Source organism: Heptranchias perlo, chromosome 9, assembly GCF_035084215.1.
Source record: "Heptranchias perlo isolate sHepPer1 chromosome 9, sHepPer1.hap1, whole genome shotgun sequence".
NCBI lineage: Eukaryota > Metazoa > Chordata > Chondrichthyes > Hexanchiformes > Hexanchidae > Heptranchias > Heptranchias perlo.
Window position 1 is genome coordinate 54,408,534 of NC_090333.1, and position 19,560 is coordinate 54,428,093.

Sequence of the window (19,560 nt, forward strand, 5' to 3'; positions counted from 1 at the left end):
GAATATAAAACTTGAGATGTAATGTTGAATCTATATAAAACCTTAGTAAGACCACAGTTGAAGTACTAGGTGCAGTTCTGGGTTTACACAATACGAAGGGTATTGAGACAATATTGAGCACAGATTCAGTAGTGTCTGCATGGTATGAGGAAATAAAAATACAAAATGAATCTTGGAAAAATTGGGACTGTTTTCATTAGAATAGATGAGATTAAGGGGTGATTTGATAGAGGTATTTAAAATTATGAAGAGATGGGACAGAGCAGATTTCACTTTGAGCATTAAACTGGCAGTTGCTTATCTATTGTCCTTTATACAGCCCATCTACTTTTTTCCTCAATTGACTTCATGTGTTGTGACCAGTACTATAACCATTGTGACCTGTTCTATACCATAAGCATTGTGCTAGAGCAAGCCTTTGGCTTACTGGTAGCATTCCCACCTCTCAGTCAGAAGGTGTAGGATTCAAAACCCACTCTAGTCTGTGAAGACTGGGTCTGAATTCTGAGTTGACATCCAGTGTGATACTGGTGTCTCACCTCATTGTATAGATTGTGGGAGCCCATAAAACCCTCCCACTGTATAGGACCGTATCAGCTGGTGAAAAGGTGATTATGGCCACAGAAAGAACATTCATGTTGCAGACTGTTAATCAGCCTGCAAATCCTTCCACTACTTCACACTGTTGTCTAAAGAAAGAGTGTGAAGATACAAAAACAACAACTGTTTGTATTGTGATTGTGTACTGTAACCATTCATTGTGACCTATACTGCATTATGATCATACAGGTACTATAGCCATGCAACGTGCTGTGTACTATACTATAACCATTGTGATCTTTTTGGTACTATAACCACGTATTATTACCTGGACTGAACAATAATCATGAGTCTTAATCATAATTAGAAATGCGAGCTTGGCCAAATTATGTTGCTTTGATCCTGCCCAACCAGAGCTCTGCTGCTTTAATTGCTCCACTCTCTGATAAGCTCAGATTTCTTTTGGAATAAGAAGAATTTGAACTGCCACTTTCATTGAAAATGTGGATATGAGCCAAGTGTTCATTTTGCCACCAAAGAGTTGATTATTAGCCAACTTTTAAAAAAATGTTTGAGTTCAATGGGATAGGGTTCAACTGACACAAAATTAAATATCAAGAACTGCTCTCATATCCCTGTTATTTGTGTCCTTATGCACCTCACATAGAAGCCAATTATAATCAAGTTTTAAGGCATTTTTTGTTGCTGTTCACAAATTAATTCTTCAGATTATGTATCTCTATTAATATTTCATTTTCTCCTCTTATTAATTGCAGGGCCTCGTTTCCAGTCGACACCGCCTCACAATGTGCCAGCTGGCCGTTCAGTCATCTGATTGGATCAGGTAAATGGACTCATCATCTCCTGCCTATCTGTTTGTCTGTTTGTGAATCTCTCTCCATTTTCCTCACTCTCCCTTTCACTGATTAGCTTGTGCAACTGGACTTCAAGGTTTCATAAATTTAATTTGGAATATGAAGAGGTGCTGCAAGAGTTACGATGATCAGCATTTTCAAACTGCACTTCCATTAAAGATCCAGTTTATTTTTAATAGCAAGGTAGAAGGGAAAATTAAATTAAACTTTTTACAAAAAGGCTTTAGCAATTAGTGCTCTGATGAGGAGGGCACTCTACATGTTGCGAGTAGGAGTGGCTGTTATATGTTCTCTACCTTTCTGTCAGATTATATTGGTACTGAGTTGTGCAGCCTGTTAAGTGCACTTAATAGATTGTTTAAGTGACTTTTAACAGCAATAGTTAGGACTAGTTTGATGGACACCCAGTCCATGAAATTCTATGAAACTCTGTAAAGAGAGGTGCTGAAAATGTAGCAAAGGGAACTGTATTGTTTGTGGTAATTCCCACAGCTGATTTAGTTTAATTTATACTGGAAGAAATAAAAGAGCATTACTCTACGAATTCTTGCTTGAGATTTTATGGATCAATCAATTTAAGAACCCCCAAGTTAATAAATTATTAAATGGCTCTGATTGAACACTGAAGATGGCATACATAGGAGCAGTTTATTACTGAATACACAATCTACTACTTTTATTATATAATATGTTTCAATTTAAACAGTTGTTTGACAAAAACCCACACTGAGTTTTCTGTTGGGAGGTGAAGCTGTATAGTTGCAGCTTTGTGTGTGGAGCTATGGGGCAATAAATTCGGCCGCGTAGCACCTGTTTTGTAGGTGCTCCCCAGCCTCTTAAGGTCCCAAAATGATGTCCAGAAGGTGCACGCATGTCTCTAGCGTGACGTGCGCCAGACGCCATCTTGGTAAAGGCGTTTGAGCACGCACAGATAACATGTAAAGTAAGGAAAATATGTGTTAGATCAGTGTGTAACCCTGATTTAAAGGGATAGATACCATTTACCATAGACGGTGTGGAGGACCCCCCTCCAGTGCTATTTAAAAGGATCATGCAGGATTTACAGGTTAGTTATTGGATTGTTGCTTCTGGCTGCTGATGCGTTTGTACCTGTTTTTGGAGGTCTCCCATACTAGTGAATACTAGGACTAGGGGACATAGCCTAAAATTTAGAGCCAGGCCTTGCAGGAGTGAAGTTAGGAAACGCTTCTACACACAAAGGTTGGTAGAAGTTTGGAATGCTCTTCTGCAAATGGCAGTTGATGCTAGCTCAATTGTGAATTTTAAATCTGAGATTGACAGATTTTTGTTAACCATGGGTACTAAGGGATATGGGGCTAAGGCGGGTATATGGAGTTAGGACACAGATCAACCATGATCTCATTGAATGGCTGAACAGGCTTGAGGGGCTAAATGCCACTGCCACTTGCTCCCTCCTGTTTTACACCACCTTCTCCTGTAAGAAAGCGGGACGTGTGTCGGTGAGTGTCTGCAGGATGTTTGGATGATGTGCCTGTCATAGTTGAATAGCTGCCAGTGTGTGTGACCTGTGAGTTGTGGGTGTGCGGCTTGCAACAGCGGTAATGTGTGAGGGTGAGAGGAAGCATCTGATTGGAAGAGTTGAATACTGATTGGAAGAGTTTGTTGGTAGGTGGGTGATGGGGGGTGTAGTGCGTGGTGCAGTTGATAGGAGACACCACTTGACAGTTGACCTCACTCACCTTGACCACTTGTGTCAAATCATTGAACTTCTTCCTGCACTGCATCCATGTTCATTGTGCTATGCGCCTGGCATTGACTTTGTCCCCAGCGGCCTCCCACTGCCTATTGAGCATATGTCTGGAGGCCCTTATGCCCCCCCTGTGGTTACAGGGTGCCCCTCCTTCTGTCTTCCTCTTGCACTAACGCCACTAGTGCATCAGCGAAGAACCTTGGTGCATGCTCTCTCGTAGGCCTGATACAAACTCAGATCGGCAGATTGGTGAGGTCTGGCGAGCAGATTGGAGGATGTGGGATTGAGTAGCACGCAACCTTTATTCAATGTTTTAACATAACTCATCAGTTTGTAAACGTGGGGACCCCCTCGGTATCCTTAGCGTGTGGAATGTTATAATGCAGCTCCTACAGTCAATAGAACTTGATCATATTACCTGATTACTTAATTTCTGTTTGTGTGTATAGGTGAATTTGAGTTGCTAACTGATGTAATGTGTTTTACGTGTGCGATGTCTGATCTCCGTTCAGGCTCCGTGCAGACCCCATGTCTTATATTTTGCACATAAGAGGTGCAGGCTGCCTTTAAGAGGTGCAGGCTGCCTTTAAGAGGTGCGAGGCACACACGCGATATCGGGCCCGCCCTGCTGGTGAGAAGTCATTGAAACATCGCAGCTAGGCCTGGCTGCTCAAGCCGGAATCAGGTAAATGACAAGGCAGCACAAATCTCACATGCAGCCTGCGTCGGAATGACTGGGCGCAGGTTAACGGCACACCACGACCCCCACACCCGGATTTGGGGGTTACCAAATTTAACCCTCTCGGTATCCTTTGCATGTGGAATGTTATAATGCAGCTCCTACAGTCAATAGAACTTGATCATATTACCTGATTACTTAATTTCTGTTTGTGTGTATAGGTGAATTTGAGTTGCTAACTGATGTAATGTAGGTAGATACTGATTAGTATGTGAGGTCATAGTAAATGTGTGCTGCACTGCAAATTTAATTGCTGACTAGTAAAATCCTAACATTTCCATTCTCTCTGACACACGTGCGTCTGAACACACGCGTATACATTCACCACCATTATTCAGATCACGTGATGGCATTTCTTTGGTGTGATTGTTTTATAACTACATCACCTAACATAACTAAGGAACACCGGTCGTAAATAGAAGCTGGCTGGGATTTTTCTCACCAGCCTAATCAAACTAGTTAGTGCTAGTTAGTGTTCACCCTGGTGAATTTTCCAGCGTCTGGGCCATTACCATATTTTTGGTGGGCTCTCTGCGGTTTTATTGCCTGCACTTTGGAGCTCGGCACTTGGGGGAGGGTGGCAGATAATTGCTGTTGTAGGCCTGTGGCAACTTAAAGGATCAGGCAACCTCCCAGAATGAAAATATGTTGGTGTTTCCGATTAAATATTTGGAAATCCGCTGCTGTGGAAGTGTCGTTCCTACATTGTTTCACTGATTGCTGTGACCAAATAAATGTTTTAATATGTTAAGCATTGCCTAAGAAGGCTGGGTGCCTGTTATGTACAGGTGCAGTTAACATCTAACATTGCCGAGGCAATAATGTCGTAAATTGCGATGTCATTTGACATGACTACGCATGTGAAAGTGGGCAACGATCAAATATGAAGTTCATCGAAAACACCTAATGAGAGGAAATTTGGGAACTCTCGATTGTCCACCACTTGGGGCAGAAGGGAACCTGGCCAGGATCAGGGAACTGGGAACCCCTCCTCCCAAGAGCAGGCAAACAGCTGGGTTTATGTGGTCATGGGACGGGCGGGCACCAGGGAAGCGCTCGCACTGTTCTTGCGCCCACATGCCCTGTGCTAATTAGCTGCTCTCCCACTGACGCTGTAAACTATGATGGGGTCAGTGCTGGAGTGCACCAGTGGGGCTACTCCTGGTGTAACTACCAGGATTGCGAGTTACAGATTTTTGGCCACTATGATTCTATGTGTATTCCTTTATCTGTAAAGGCACAGGTTTCAATTTGCAGGATACTGGGATCTACATTTAGAAACGGTTAAGAAACTGTTTACACAAGAGAAAGCGTTGGGTGAAAACGTTCCAGCTACAACAAAGTGTGTGTGTGTGTAAAATTTCCTTGTGTGCTATTTTAACAAAGTCATTAACTTGTTTCAGAATGCATGTTAATTAACACAGAAGGTAATTTAACACAAATGTATCAACCACTGTATTATCAAACGAAATGAAATCCCCTGAAGTTTGCCAAATCTTTTTGTTGTATTCAGTATCCCTGCTCCCCAAATATTATTTGAATAAATTTCTTGAGTGTCACAGAAGAGCAAAATGAAAGCTGGTGTAAAAATAAGTCGGACTTCTAGTCAGAAGACCAAAAAACGCCAGTCATTCTACCACCGCACCCCAGAGTGCTGTGTCTACTTTTGGCATTAAGGCATTAGCACAGAAAACTCCCAAAATCAGCCAGCTGACAGAATTTCTTCTTGGAACAAAGCCTTTAATACTACAAATACTGATACTCCCAGTTGCTTAGAGGGTGAAAAATGTGAATAATCGGGACACTGGGTACATGGAAGTCACTATTTCGCTAGTCTTTAATTGCTTGGGACACCTAATTCAACTTAGAAAAATAATTGCAAATCAGATAATTGAACAGTTACTTAATTGGATTTGTAAAATAATTAACTATTCAGTCCTTTACACACACTTCCTCATTCCAGTCTGCTGCGAGCCAGACACTGCGACTAATCTAAACCCACATTGTCTGGTATGGGTGCTGCTGTTCAATAATAATGATGATGATGAATTCTGTGTGGTATTGGAAGAAACTCAAGAGCTGGTGTGCTTCTTGTATTGCTCTAGCTTCATATCCTATTACTGCTGGCAACTGTGGAGTTGAACTAATAAATTAGATTTAACAAAAATATATGTAAAACTCTTGCCAGCAATAAATTATGTCCTGCAAGCTAAGCAGATGCAGGCTTTTTGTGTGCTAACAACTCATCATTATGTTTATTTACTAGTTCGTTACTGTGAACAAAGTCACTTGGAAATGTAAAAGCAGCCAAGACGTTTCTGAATCCACGTTAGTAGTGAGTGGCAGGACGTTATTCTGAAAAAGCACAGAAGGAAAATCACTCAGCAAAATGTCAGTGCTCCGTATTGTGAAAGCATGGCTCTGTCTAAATGAGTTTCCAGGACCCCTGCAAAATGACATCTGTAATTATGCTGACCTTTCTGCTGCTTTGCAACAGTAATTCCATTGTATTGATTTGAAAGAAGCACAGTCCGTACTGCATGGCACGTTTTGTGTCTGGCCAGATTCAATGACTTGTTGCAGATGGTGCTTAGGTGACCCCAGAAGCAGTAGGAGCACCATTTTTGTTTGAACTTGATAGAAACATAATGCAAAGATTTTCTTAGTGCCTTAGATGTTGTGAAATCATAAATAGCATGTTTATGATTTCATTGCATCTGGCATACAGGCAGCCTTTCCCTTGATGGCCTTGTACTGTGTATGCATTTTCATGCGGAAGCATTAAAGGCAGGTTTCAAATCGTGCCAGAAGTAAAGAAAGAACTTACTTTTATGTTGTGCCTTATCACATCCGCAGGATGTGCCAAAGTGCTTTTCAGTCAATAATTTACTTTTTGAAATGTAGTCACTGTTGTTACATGGGCAGACGTGGTAGCCAATTTGCTCACATCAAGGTCCCACAAACTGAATGAAATGAATGATTGGATAATCTATGTTTCGTGGTGATGGCTGAGGGAAGAATATTAGTCAGGACATCGGGAGAACTCATGCACTTTTAAACAGTAAATGTTAATTTACCTCAACAGGGAAACTGATTTGGAAGAGTTAGAGAGCCTCATAGTCTGAAGGTGCTGAATTGACATCAGTAGATAGTCATTAACACAGGGTGAAATCAGTATCTGCATTTTTGAAGAACACTTTGAATAAAACATATCCTCATTAGACTTTCCTTCCCCTTTAAGTTCTTTTAGAATCACTGAATCTAATCTGATTACAAAGCAGAACCCCAAAAATTATATTACACATTAGTTGCAGCACATACCACAAGTCAAAACTTGTTTTAAATAGTGTTATTTAAATCGTGTTATGTACAGAGTCTAGCAGCTCATACGCCATAGAGAGGTGTGTCATAAGCTCATTAATTAATGGAAGTAATCATTATATCACTACTGGTATATCCAGTCTGCCTATGTGACTTGAATCAGTTCTTTCCTGAGTTGAACGTGTTGTCGCCTCCAAAATCCGTGCCCATCTTTCCCGCAACTCCATGTTTGAATCCCTCCAATCAGGTTTCCGACCCTGCCACAGTGCTGAAATGGCCTTTATCAAAGTCACAAATGACATTCTGTGTAACTCTGACCTTGGTAAACTATTCTTCCTCACCCTCCTCGACCTGTCTGCAGCCTTTGACATGATTGACCACACCATCCTCCTCCAACATCTCTCCTCCGTCTTCCAGCTGGTTGGGACTGCTTTCGCCTGGTTCCATTCTTATCTATCCAGTCATAGCCAGAGAATTACCTACAATGGCTCCTCTTCCCTCTCCCGCACCGTTATCTCTGGAATCCCCCAAGGATCTATCGTTGGCCTCCTCATTTCTCATCTACATGCGACATCATCCGAAAACACGTCAGGTTCCACATGTACGCTGGTGACACCCAGCTCTACCTCACCAACATCTCTCTTGACCCCTCCACCATCTCGGATTGTCACACTGCTTGTCTGACATCATGTACTGAATGAGCAAAAATTTCCTCCAACTAAATATTGGGAAGACTGAAGCCATTGTCTTCGATCGCTGCCATAAACTCAGCTCCCAAGCCACAGACTCCATCCCTCTCCTTGGCCACTGTCTGAGGCGGAACCAGGCCATTGGAATCATTCCTCTAGACTTGACTATTCCAATGCTCTCCTGATTGGCCCCCCATCTGCCACCCTCCATAAACTTGAGCTCATCCAAAACTCTGCTGCCCGTATCCTAACTCGCACCAAGTCCCATTCATCCATCACCCCTGTGCTCGCTGACCTATATTGGCTCCCGGTCCGGGAACACCTCGATTTTAAAATTCTCATCCTTGTTTTCAAATCCCTCCATGACCTTGCCCCTCCCTAACTCTGTAACCTCCTCCAGCCCTACAACCCTCCAAGATCTCTGCGCTCCTCCAATTCTTGCCTTTTGTACATCTCCGATTTTAATTGCTCCACCATTGGCGGCCGTGCCTTCAGCTGCCTAGGCCCTAAGCTCTGGAATTCCCTCCCTAAACCTCTCTACCTGTCTACCTCTCTCTCCTCCTTTAAGACGCTCCTTAAAACCTACGGGCGTTAAATTGGGCCGTGTAGCGCCCATTGTTTCGGCGCTACACGACCTCTCTGATATCCAAGATGGCGTCTTGGATGCACACACACGTTTCCAGCGTGACATGTACCGGACACCATCTTGGTATAGGAGTTAGCGTATGCGCAAATACCGAATGCTGGAAGCATGTAAAGCAGGGAGAAAATGCATGCAATCAGTATGCAATGCTGATTTAAAGTGATAGGCACCATTTTCAACCTTAATGCTCAACTCAATGCACAGTCTTAACCCTGACCATCTGAACATGTGTTACAGTGACTGAAGGACCCCTCACCAGTGCTGTTTAAAGGGTCCATGCAGGTGTTGCAGGTTAGTTGCTGGATTATTGCTTCTGGCTGCTGGAGGAGTAGGAAGTGTTTTTTGAAGCTCCCTATACTTACCGAGAGTTCCTAGATTACTTTTGAGAGCGGTTTGGCAGGTACTGCCTTACGGGTCGGAAAGTTACAACCGTGTTTGAACAACATTCCTGCCAACCATGGGCGGTCTGCTAGGGCTCCCGCTGGGCATTGAGCATGACTGGGAGCAAGCAGAGAGGCCACGCATCGCAGGTCAAGCTGCGAGGAGACGGAGGACGAGGAGGCGCAGGGCACTGAGCAGGAGGCCCTACCCAATGAGGGCCTTCTGGGACCAATTCTCATACCGCAACATGACCGAGGAGGATAGCATCCGACGCCTGAGGTTCACCAAGGAAGCCATAACCGAGATCTGTCAACTGGTGCGGCCACAACTGCAGCCTCACAGCAGGGTGAAGACAGCATTTCCTGTGGCTGTGAAGGTCACCATGGCGCTGAATTTCTACAGCTCATGAGCATTTCAGGCCGCTGCTGGCGACATGTGCAACATCTCGCAGTGTGCAGTGCACTGCTGCATAAGGGAGGTCACAGACGCACTGTACCACATGAGGAACAGATTCATCAGCTTCCCTCTCCACAGAGACAAGCAGAACGAGCGAGCACGGGGGTTCGCCCACATTGCTGGCTTCCCCACGGTGCAGGGTGCCATTGACTGCACACATATTGCCCTGCGTGCCCCGCACATCAACTCAGCCATCTTCGTCAACCGAAAGGGCTTCCACTCCCTCAACCACACGCATCGAATCATGGAGGTCGTGCCCGCTACCCTGGGAGCAGTCACGACGCCTTCGTCATGCGGCAGTCCACCCATCTTTCACCCGACTCGGCAGGTCAAAGGCTGGCTACTGGGAGACAAGGGCTATCCCCTCACGCCGTGGCCCATGACACCGATCAGGAACCCATGCAGACATGCACAGCAGGCCTATAATGAGAGCCTTGGATGGCAGATGTTTGTGCCGCAATGGAAGCTGTGACATCAGTCATCAGACGCTGCATCATGGTGGGTTCCACAGGTGTGTTGATGGAGGTGCCCACCTATTCCATGTGGGAAAAGATGGGCTCCAAGCTCTGCGCAAAGCCCTGTGCCAAGTTGGAGCTGGACTCCTCCATGCCCCTTCTCCTTGTTCGCAGGCTTTTTGGCAGCGTTTCCAGTGCACCAAGCATTTGGTGGTGTACGCACATCAGCCGTCTTCTGTAGCCTGGCCCATCAAAGTTCTCATCTGACTCCTCGGCAGCAGAACTAGTGAGCGACCTCGCCCTCCGGCGAGCTGGCACTGTGGTATCCATTCCCCCCACCCCGGCTCCTGCGTACTTGTGCTCGGTGTCTCACCGTGTGCAGATCCCTCCTCTAACCTAACCTCTAAAGACGTACCGTGTCAGTCTCTGAGCTGGTGGAAGCAAGTGTCAGATCGAGTGACGGTGTGGCTTCAGTGTCCCCCTCCCCCTCCTCCTCGGATGATGCCGCCACGTGTTCCTGGGCATCTGCAATGTCAAAGGGAAATAGGCTGAGTTGTGGAATGGGGAGAGGAGCATGTAAGACGTGTGTGCTGACAGCATCTGCAGCACGTGAGTCAGAAAAGATTATGGGAGGAGGGAGATGTGGAAAAGGAGAAGGAGCGTTAGATACGCAGAGACTCCCTTCATTGGGACCTCCAGTGTGGCACATTGTCACGGCTGCAGCGACGGCCCGCCCAGAGATCCTAAGCACTGTCTCCTCTTGGGGGGGGGGGGTGAGGATGTGTAAACGTGCCCGTCCTCCCTCAGGTCCCTCCTGCTGCCTGCTGTTATGCACCACCTTCTCCTGCAAGACAGAGGACAGTGCGTCAGTAAGTCTCCTGCAAGGTGTATGGGTGATGTGCCTGTCATGGACAAATAGCTGCCAGTTTGTGTGACTTGTGAGTGGTGGTTGTGTGGCCTGCAAGTGTGGTACTATGTGCGGGTGAGATGCAGCATGCCGAGTGCAGCATTGCATATGGATGGGCAGTGTTTGTTGGTGGGTGGGTGATGGTGGGTGTGATGCATGGAGCAGTAGTGCAGTTGGTAGGATGTGCCACCTGACACTTGCCTTCACTCACCTTGACCACTCGTGTCAAATCATTGAACTTCTTTTGGCATGCACCCACGTGCGTGATGCAATGCTCTTGGCGTTTACTTCCTGCGCCACAGCCAGCCACTGCCTGCGGAGCTGCAGTCTGGAGGGTCTCCGGCCACCCTGTGGGTACATGCTGGCCCTCCTTTCATCTACGCCTTCCACCAGGGCCTCCAGAGCATCATCAGAGAAGCATGGAGCCCTCTCTCGTGCCGGTGCAGCTATTCTCGTGGCCAACTTTCCCTCCTCCAAGTAAGCTGTGTACCTGCCATTTGAAATGTGCACTTGCACCTTTTAGAGGTGCAGGCTGCTGATGACGTGCGCTGTGCACACCCCATTGCCAACTGCCTCATTCTTCATGCAGCCTCTCAGCAGCGTGGGTTGCGTTGGTTGCACAGAGATTTCATGGTAAGTAGCAGGCAGCACAAAGTTTACCTGCTGCCTGCGTAGGGTCCGTCGGGTGTGGGGTACTAGCAGATCACGCTACCCCGCCCAAAACCGACCGCTATCCAATTTTCCCCCTACCTCTTTGACCAAGCTTTTAGTCACCTGTCCTAATATCTCCTTATGTGACTCGGTGTCAAATTTTGTGTGATAATCGCTCCTGTGAGGCGCCTTGGGACATTTTACTACATTAAAGGTGCTATAGAGAATCATAGAAATTTACGCCACAGAATGAGGCCATTCAGCCCATCGTGTCTGTGCCAGCCGAGAAGAGCTATCCAGCCTAATCCCACTTTCCAGCTCTTGGTCCGTAGCCTTGTAGGTTACGGCACTTCAAGTGCATATCCAAGTACTTTTTAAAAGCAATGAGGGTTTCTGCCTCTACCATCCTTTCAGGCAGTGAGTTCCAGACCCCCACCACCCTCAGGGTGAAAAAATTTCTCCTCAACTCCCCTCTAATCCTTCTACCAATCACTTTAAATCTATGTCCCCTGGTTATTGACCTCTCTGCTAAGGGAAATAGGTCCTTCCTATCCACTCTATCTAGGCCCCTCATAATTTTATACACCTCAATTAAATCTCCCTCTCTGATCCAAAGAAAATAACCCCAGCCTATTCAATCATTCCTCATAGCTAAAATTCTCCAGTCCTGGCAACATCCTCGTAAATCTCCTCTTTACCCTCTCTAGTGCAATCACATCTATCCTGTAATGTGGAGACCAGAATTGTACGCAGTACTCTAGCTGTGGCCCAACAAATGTTTTATACAGTTCCAGCATAACCTCCCTACTCTTATATTCTATCTGTGGACACTCCAAGATCCCTCTGTTCCTTTACACCTCTCAGTATCCTCCCATTTATTGTGTATTCCCTTACCTTGTTTACCCTCCCCAAATGCATTACCTCACACTTCTCTGGATTGAATTCCATTTGCCACTTTTCTGCCCACCTGACCAGCCCATTGACATCTTCCTGCAGTCTACAGCTTTCCTCCTCACTATCAACCACATGGCCAATATAAATGCAAGTTGTTGTTGTTGATGCAATGAATTAGCAGACTATCCTTTCATTTCTGCTACCTGAGTCAGAATCCAGCCCAGACTGATGGGTTTAAAGTCACCTGTCTGTACTGGGTGGGATGGATCTAGTGACCTATATGTCCTAGAAGGTGATTAAAGCTGATAAAATAAGTTCTTTCAAGAGAGAGCTGGACAGAAATTTCGTAAGAAACCCAATTGATGGATTCTATGGTGGACGTAAAAGATCCCATGGCACTTTTCAAAGAAGAACAGGGGAGTTCTCATGGTGTCCTGGCCACCATTTATCCCCCAATCAACATTGGATGGTTTGGTCATTTAAATCATTGCTGTTTGTGGAACCTTGCTGTGCAATAATTGGCTGCTGCACTTTCCTACATTTCAAAAGTTACTTTATTAGGTGTGAACTGCTTTCGGACGTCCGGAGGTTGTGAAAAGCACTATATAAATACAAATTCTTCCTTTCATTCATAAGTAGTGAACAGTGCATTTTGTTTTGGAATTTTGTGGTTGGCAGATGGCCTGAAAAGGTCTTTTTTGGTCCTGTACTTTGCTCCTGTGTAATCAGTTTGAGCTGCCTGAACCCACCGTTCATAATTGACACCAATTCACAGTACAGAACTATCCATAATTTGGCACAAATTGGCAATCTCACTTGGGTCGCATAGGAAATAAGAACATTCACACTTCTGCATTACAGATTAAAGCACATGGAGACAGTGTAGAGGGAGCATTACTCTGTATCGAGGCACTGCAGTAGCACCTGAGCTGAACTGCTAACACTGTACTCTGTCAGGTTCCTGGTAACTTTAGTTAAAATAAGTTTTTTTTTAAGAACATGCCAAGAACACATACTAAAATGTCCCAAGGATATTAAGAATTATACCAATATATAGTGAAATGGTTTCATTCTGCAGTACTAACAAAAAAAGATGAGTACAAAAAATGCACCTTCCAAAACAAATGGCTCTTTATAAATATTCTGTGTACAAGCCCTTGAGTTCATTCTCTCATCCAATAAGTGCTATTTAGAAGATAAATGCTGTACAATTTTAACTTAGCACAATATTCAGAAAATTTCCAGCCACTAATTGACAGGTGTCTTAATAAAGAGTGAAGGAGTGATGTTTGAGTTGAAGTATTTTAATATTGTAGAGTTTAACAGATGGATTCTAGATGGGTACAAGACAAAGGAATTGCCCACAAATCATTATGGAACCAGCTGGAAATATTCCTGCATGTTGGGAGACAGATTTTTCATCTCCAGACTGTTATGACACTGATTGTGGTAATTTTTATCTTTGAAGTACCCTGAAGAATTGAAGTTCTTTGTTTAAGCATGGGAGATGATGAAAGGGAAGTTTTATGAAAGTGGTCAGTCTTTTATCTACAGTGTTCAAATTCAGTAAGAGCAGCTAAGCATCTTTCACAGTGAAAAAAATAATAAAAGACAAAGCCATTGGCCGCTATTGTACGAATGCTTAGTGCATTGCTCTGAAATTCTTTCTCTGTGTTATTTAAGGGTCAAAACAAAATGAAAGAGTAAATTTCCCTCTTGTGTGCTCCCAAAGTGGAGCCTTACGCCCGCACATTTTGGGAAATCAAGCACATGCAGATCACAATTTTCCACAAAGGAAAGTTTACCCTGAAATGTTTGTAAAAAAATGAAAATGTGTTGTGAATTGTGAAATGAAGTTAATAAAAATGGGGAAGCAAAACAAGTGCTATGATAGTGACAATTTATTCCATCAATTCAGTTGGACCCATCACAAAATGATGAAATCTGAGCACTAAATTGCACTACATCACTTGAAGAATTTATCAAGTGATTCTATACAAACATTAGAAGCATTTGGAATAAATTATGCTGCTGCTGAAAACCCTGATCTGATAATAGCCCTCATAGAAACATGGCTGGGTTTTGAGGATGGGTCTGAATTGATCATATCTGAATATACATTGTTTAGAAAAGATAGAGTGGGTCGAGGCAGAGTGGCCATCTTTGTTAGGAACAGAATAAAAGTTGTAGAGTGAGGGTATATTACAAGAGAGAAAATATTGGAGAAACACTCTGGCTGCAGCTTGAATTGATCATAAAGACCAGAGTGCGTCTAGGACTGCATTGTAGATCCCCAAACCAAGTGAGGGAGGGGAATCTGCAGCTTTGTATTCAAATCACTAATGTAGCCATTGAAGGTGATGGAAGATTTCAATTATCCGTTTATAAGGTGGACAAATGAAGGGCAGTCACAAAAGTTGGGAGCCCCCCACCCCACCAGGAAGCATTTATTGATGCAATCAATGATTGCTTCTGAATTCATCAAGTGAGGGCTATCACTAGAGGGGATAATATCTTGGATGCAGTGTTCAGTGATGAGTCGCAACTGATAGATAACCAGAAGTGGGCAAACAACTTGCTGATTTGGGCCACTCTATTTAAAGATTTAAAATAGGAGCTTAGCAAGTTTAGGGATAATAGTATGTTGATGCCATAATTTAAAAAGGCTTGATTTACAGAATGAAGAGACTTAACGGTGGTTAAATTGAGAGGGAGCTGGGTGATGATGATTGCAACTCAATAACAATGGGATACTTTTAAAAAGAACTCCTGAAAGGTTATGAAGTCTTGTATATCCCTGTGAAAATGAACAGGGTATATAATAAGAAGAAGCTGCAATGCCTTCTTGGAGAATTATTTGGCAACTTGCATTTAAAAGAAGGTATTTTAAAGCTTGTAAAATAAGTAATTGTCTTCCAGACAGGAAAAGGTATAAAAAACAAATCGCACTAACAAAAAGAAGAATTAAGCAAGCTGAATTGAATCTGGAGAGGAAGTTAATGGAAAATAGCCAAAATAATAGGAAAGCAGTTTTTTTTTTGTTTGAAATCAGAGGCAGGTTCGAAAATAAAATCGAACCATTGCTGAATTACTCGGGGAGCATGAGCTCATGTAAAGGATAAACAACAACTGACTGGCTGGGCTGAATGGCATGTTTCCATATTGTAATTTCTCTTTAATTCTATGTAGAATGATGACAAGGGCATGGTAGAAGAGTTGAACAGATGTATCTGATTTTAACCCTTGCATAGCAGATAAAACTGAAATTCAAATAGTTTGCCTGCATATCTTCAGGGAAATGCTGCAGACTAAACTAAAAGGGCTCCTGGTGGAAAAAGCACTAGGACCGGATTTAATTTATACTCAGGTACTAGAGGAAATAGCAGAGTTGATGACTGATGCCCTATTTTCAATAGCTCATTGAGAGCAGGAGAAGTACCAAATGATTGGAGGAAGGCACATGTGGTGTCCCTGTTTAAAAAAGGATTAAAATAACATCCTGGAAGCTATAAATCTGTGAATTTAACCTCTGTGTTATGGAAATTAATGGAAAGCATCATTAAAGATGCGATGGTCACAGAAAGTTCAGGCTTAATAGATCGCCAAAATCATTTCAGAAAACTGAAGTCATGTTTGGCAAACATGATCCAATTTTTGAAATTTTGAAGAAAGTCACCAGAACAGTGGATCAGGGAGGTCTGGTAGACATCATTTGCTTGTATTTCCAAAAAATACTTCTGATACAGTGCCTCATGAGGGACTGTATGCTAAGATTAAGTCCTATGGTGTGCAGGATGCAACGGTGAGATGGTTCACAACTTGGCTAAAGGACCATAAGCAAAGCAAAATTTTTTATGGGGTAGCTTTACAATGGGGTTCAGTCACTAGCAGGGTACCTCAGGGTTCAATGGTAGGTCTCCTTCTGATTATTATATTAATTAATGATCTTGAATAGCGCATAGATAGTACAGTAATTATATTTGTGGATGATACTAAATTGTGCAGTACTGTCAGGTTCTAGAAGAAGGAAATAAATTGCAACTGGATTTGAATAGATTGGGGAAGTGGGCCAAGATTGGTAAATGCCTTTCAGTAGAGTTATGCTTGCAGTTATGCATGTAGGTGTGCAGAATACAGATATAGAATTTAACATGAGTGGGTGTATGCCAAAGGTGACAGGAAGGGACTTGGGAATGATTATTGTCTGCTCCCTGAAGATTCAAAGAGAACAGAGTCCTGGCCTGTACTGCCTGGACTATTCAGTACAAAACTAGGGTAACAATAATGGGATTATATAAGGCTTTGGTGAGACCTTATCTGGAGTATTGTGTGCAATTTTGGTTACCTCACCCCAAGCAGAACATTGTGATTCTAGAACAGCTACAGAGAAGTGCAACATGGTGATCCCTGGCCCACGTACATTGAGCTATGAAGATAGACTTCATGCTTTGGGTTTGCATTTGCTGGAAAGGGATAGACTTATTGTGATTCAGATATTTAAAATTATTAAGGGCATTATTAACATACAAGTGTCTGAAGTGGAGATTCTGGGTAGAACTAGAGACCATCCATTTAAATTGAGAAAGCAGGGAATGAGGTTGTATGTCCGGAACTTTTACTTACAGGGAGATCAACCTGTGGAAGACTTCTTGCAGTCCTTCAAGAAGGCATTAGATACATTTTTGAAAAACAAAGTGCTCACAGCAGAAAGAAGGTAAGACAAATCATTTGGGGAAATAACCAATGGGTTTGGGGCCTTCTGGGACTTGCCAGATCACCTGTGACAGTTTGAACAGGAACTTTTGACAGAGGATTCTTGAATTGGTTATAGATCCCTGTGTTTTTGCCTCTTCCAGAAGATGGGAAGAAGAAAGGGTAGATATATGGGGATGGATCCAGTAAAAAATGGGTGGAGTGTATGTGGCCCTGATGGCTGTTTCTTGTCCTAGGTACATAAAATAACATCATGAGAGGTATGTTAATACATTGCAGCACAGAATGGTATGCTAGTACTCCAATACATTGCAGCACAGAATGGGAGAATGTGAGTTCACTTTACTCACCTTGCGTCTGAGTTCCCACAAAATGATTTCATGATCTCTGAGTGGGGAAAATAAGAGGGCGAGTGAACTCGCAACATCACCTGGCATGACAATATTAAATAAGTGCCACCTGTCCTCTTGTTGGATAAAACAGCATGTGGTAGAGGAGGAAGCCAAAAGCAGTCAATAATAAAAGGAGAAGAGGAGGAAAACAAAATATAGGAACTAACATAGAAACGATCCTTGTCAACTTCCTGAATGAAATTTTCCTACATCTAGTCAATGTTGAGCAAGAAATCTGCAGTGATGTCTGTGGCGAAATGATGCAGTGCAGAGACTGCACAGTTATGTGTATGTGTACAGCCATTGCACTGAGAGGCATGCTTCTGGCAGGCAACTTAACAGCTGCCTAAAGCAGGCCTTTACAAATCGCTCTCAAATGCAAAAATATGTTGGCTTTTTAGTGACTTTCATGGCTTTTTCTGCACGTGCAAACACAGGGTGGCTGATTTTCTTTGTCATATCCTCAACGATAATTCTAGATGGCAGATATGTGATCTTGCAGCTGGGTTCAGATTTGAGGATTGCTAAATTACATCCTAGCTTCTATAAGAGAAAATAATCTTAAATCTGCTCTAAATAGGTTAAATTCTATTTAGCCACAATGAGATCTGTCAACACAATACAACATGGAGCAAACTGTTAACACAATATAACATAGACCAAACTCTTAAATGTTTAAAACATAACTATACATGCTTGATGAATGCCTTTATATTCGCCTCAATAATATAGATCAGTGATACTCTTTATACAGCAGGTGGGGGGTGGGGGAAGGCTATTTTTTTTACCTGTTTCTGCTTCTTCTGTGACTCTTGGGAGATTTCTTACTTCAAGTGCCTCTGCACTTCCATTCATTGGTGTGCAGAATTGACCAAATTGGGATGTGTTTCCAATCCCTCTCCACTTCTAGCCTCCTACCACAATAATGCAAGAGAATGGCGTAAAGAGGCAGGGTTATCCTAGCTTCTATATGGTAAGTGAAAGGAACTGAAACTCTGACTGAAACAGAGTAATTGGCTCTTTTTTTTCTGATGAAGTGGCTGGCTTCACATACCAACTACCCGCAGCGGCATGACTGAAACCAGGAGCTGACTGTCTAGGGAATTGTGGGAGTAGGCCCCACATCCTGTCAATCTATAGTGAAGTATTCCTGAGAGTGGTTCTTGAGGTTGTTGTTCTAATCAACACTGACGTGAATGGAAAGCTGTCTTAAAGATGCACTTGTTCACTGAATGTTGTGAGCACTGATGTAAGTAGGGATGTTGGTGCATAGCGACTGGTCACATCAGTCATTGTGGGTGCATAAATTGTAAAAATACATTTTCTTAAAATGTTTTGCAACAGTTTGTACTGAAGCAGATGTTATACTGACTGAAGCTCAAACTGTTCCATGGTGGAATTTTGTTGCAGCCTATCTCCGACTAATCCCGGTCTAATTAAAATTTCTCCAAGAAGATGACAAGGCCCCTTTAAGAGACTGAACAGAAAGCAAGCATTTTATTTCAATAGATCTTCAAGCAAGACATGTTGAGATAGAAATAACACTGGACATAACATTAAAGTTTTATTAGATGAAATTACTGTTGAACAACACTTTTTATTTAATTGTCATTAAATTAAGCTAATTGTCATTTAGCTTAATTTAGCTCAATTAAGCTAAAATATGTTGTTATAAATATTGAACAAATGAATGATCAAACACTCCTGTTTGCAGCAAACATAATTCTTGGTTTACTTAGGGTATCATTGATTTAAAACTGCCAAAATAACTGAAAATGATTTAGAATAGTGTGCACTAGAAAGTATATCAATTGGTTATGATTGGGTGCTTTATTGAGTTTGCATGCTGTCCTTTAACCCTTAATAACATAGATTTGAATTTAGATCTACTGTCAGGCTGGATTCACAGATTATGGATTGTCATGGGGTGAAGGCCATCTTTCTTTTGATAAAGTGACTGCCCCCAACATGAGTCCACAGAACGAAACAGCCCTCCTCTTCAGCCCTGTTAATATTAGTTATTTAATTTTTTTAAAAGTTCAGCAATCTCATTGGGTCCTCTTCCCATGAGAGCGGTGAGAAGTAACTTGTTTCTTAGTCTGTCAGTTACATTTTTCACATCTAATCCAGTCATGTAGCCGGTATTTTTAAATTATTTGTGCAGTGTTTTTT

General features: G+C 42.9%; 1 protein-coding gene across 1 annotated transcript in view; it reads left to right on the top strand.

Annotated features, from left to right (window-relative positions):
• The window catches only part of nmnat2 (nicotinamide nucleotide adenylyltransferase 2), a 275,260-nt gene that overhangs the window by 119,715 nt on the left and 135,985 nt on the right, over positions 1-19,560 (top strand). The window contains exon 3 of the mRNA XM_067989728.1: positions 1,317-1,384. Within this exon, the coding sequence (XP_067845829.1) occupies positions 1,317-1,384 (68 nt within the window). The remainder of the gene's footprint in view (positions 1-1,316; positions 1,385-19,560) is intronic.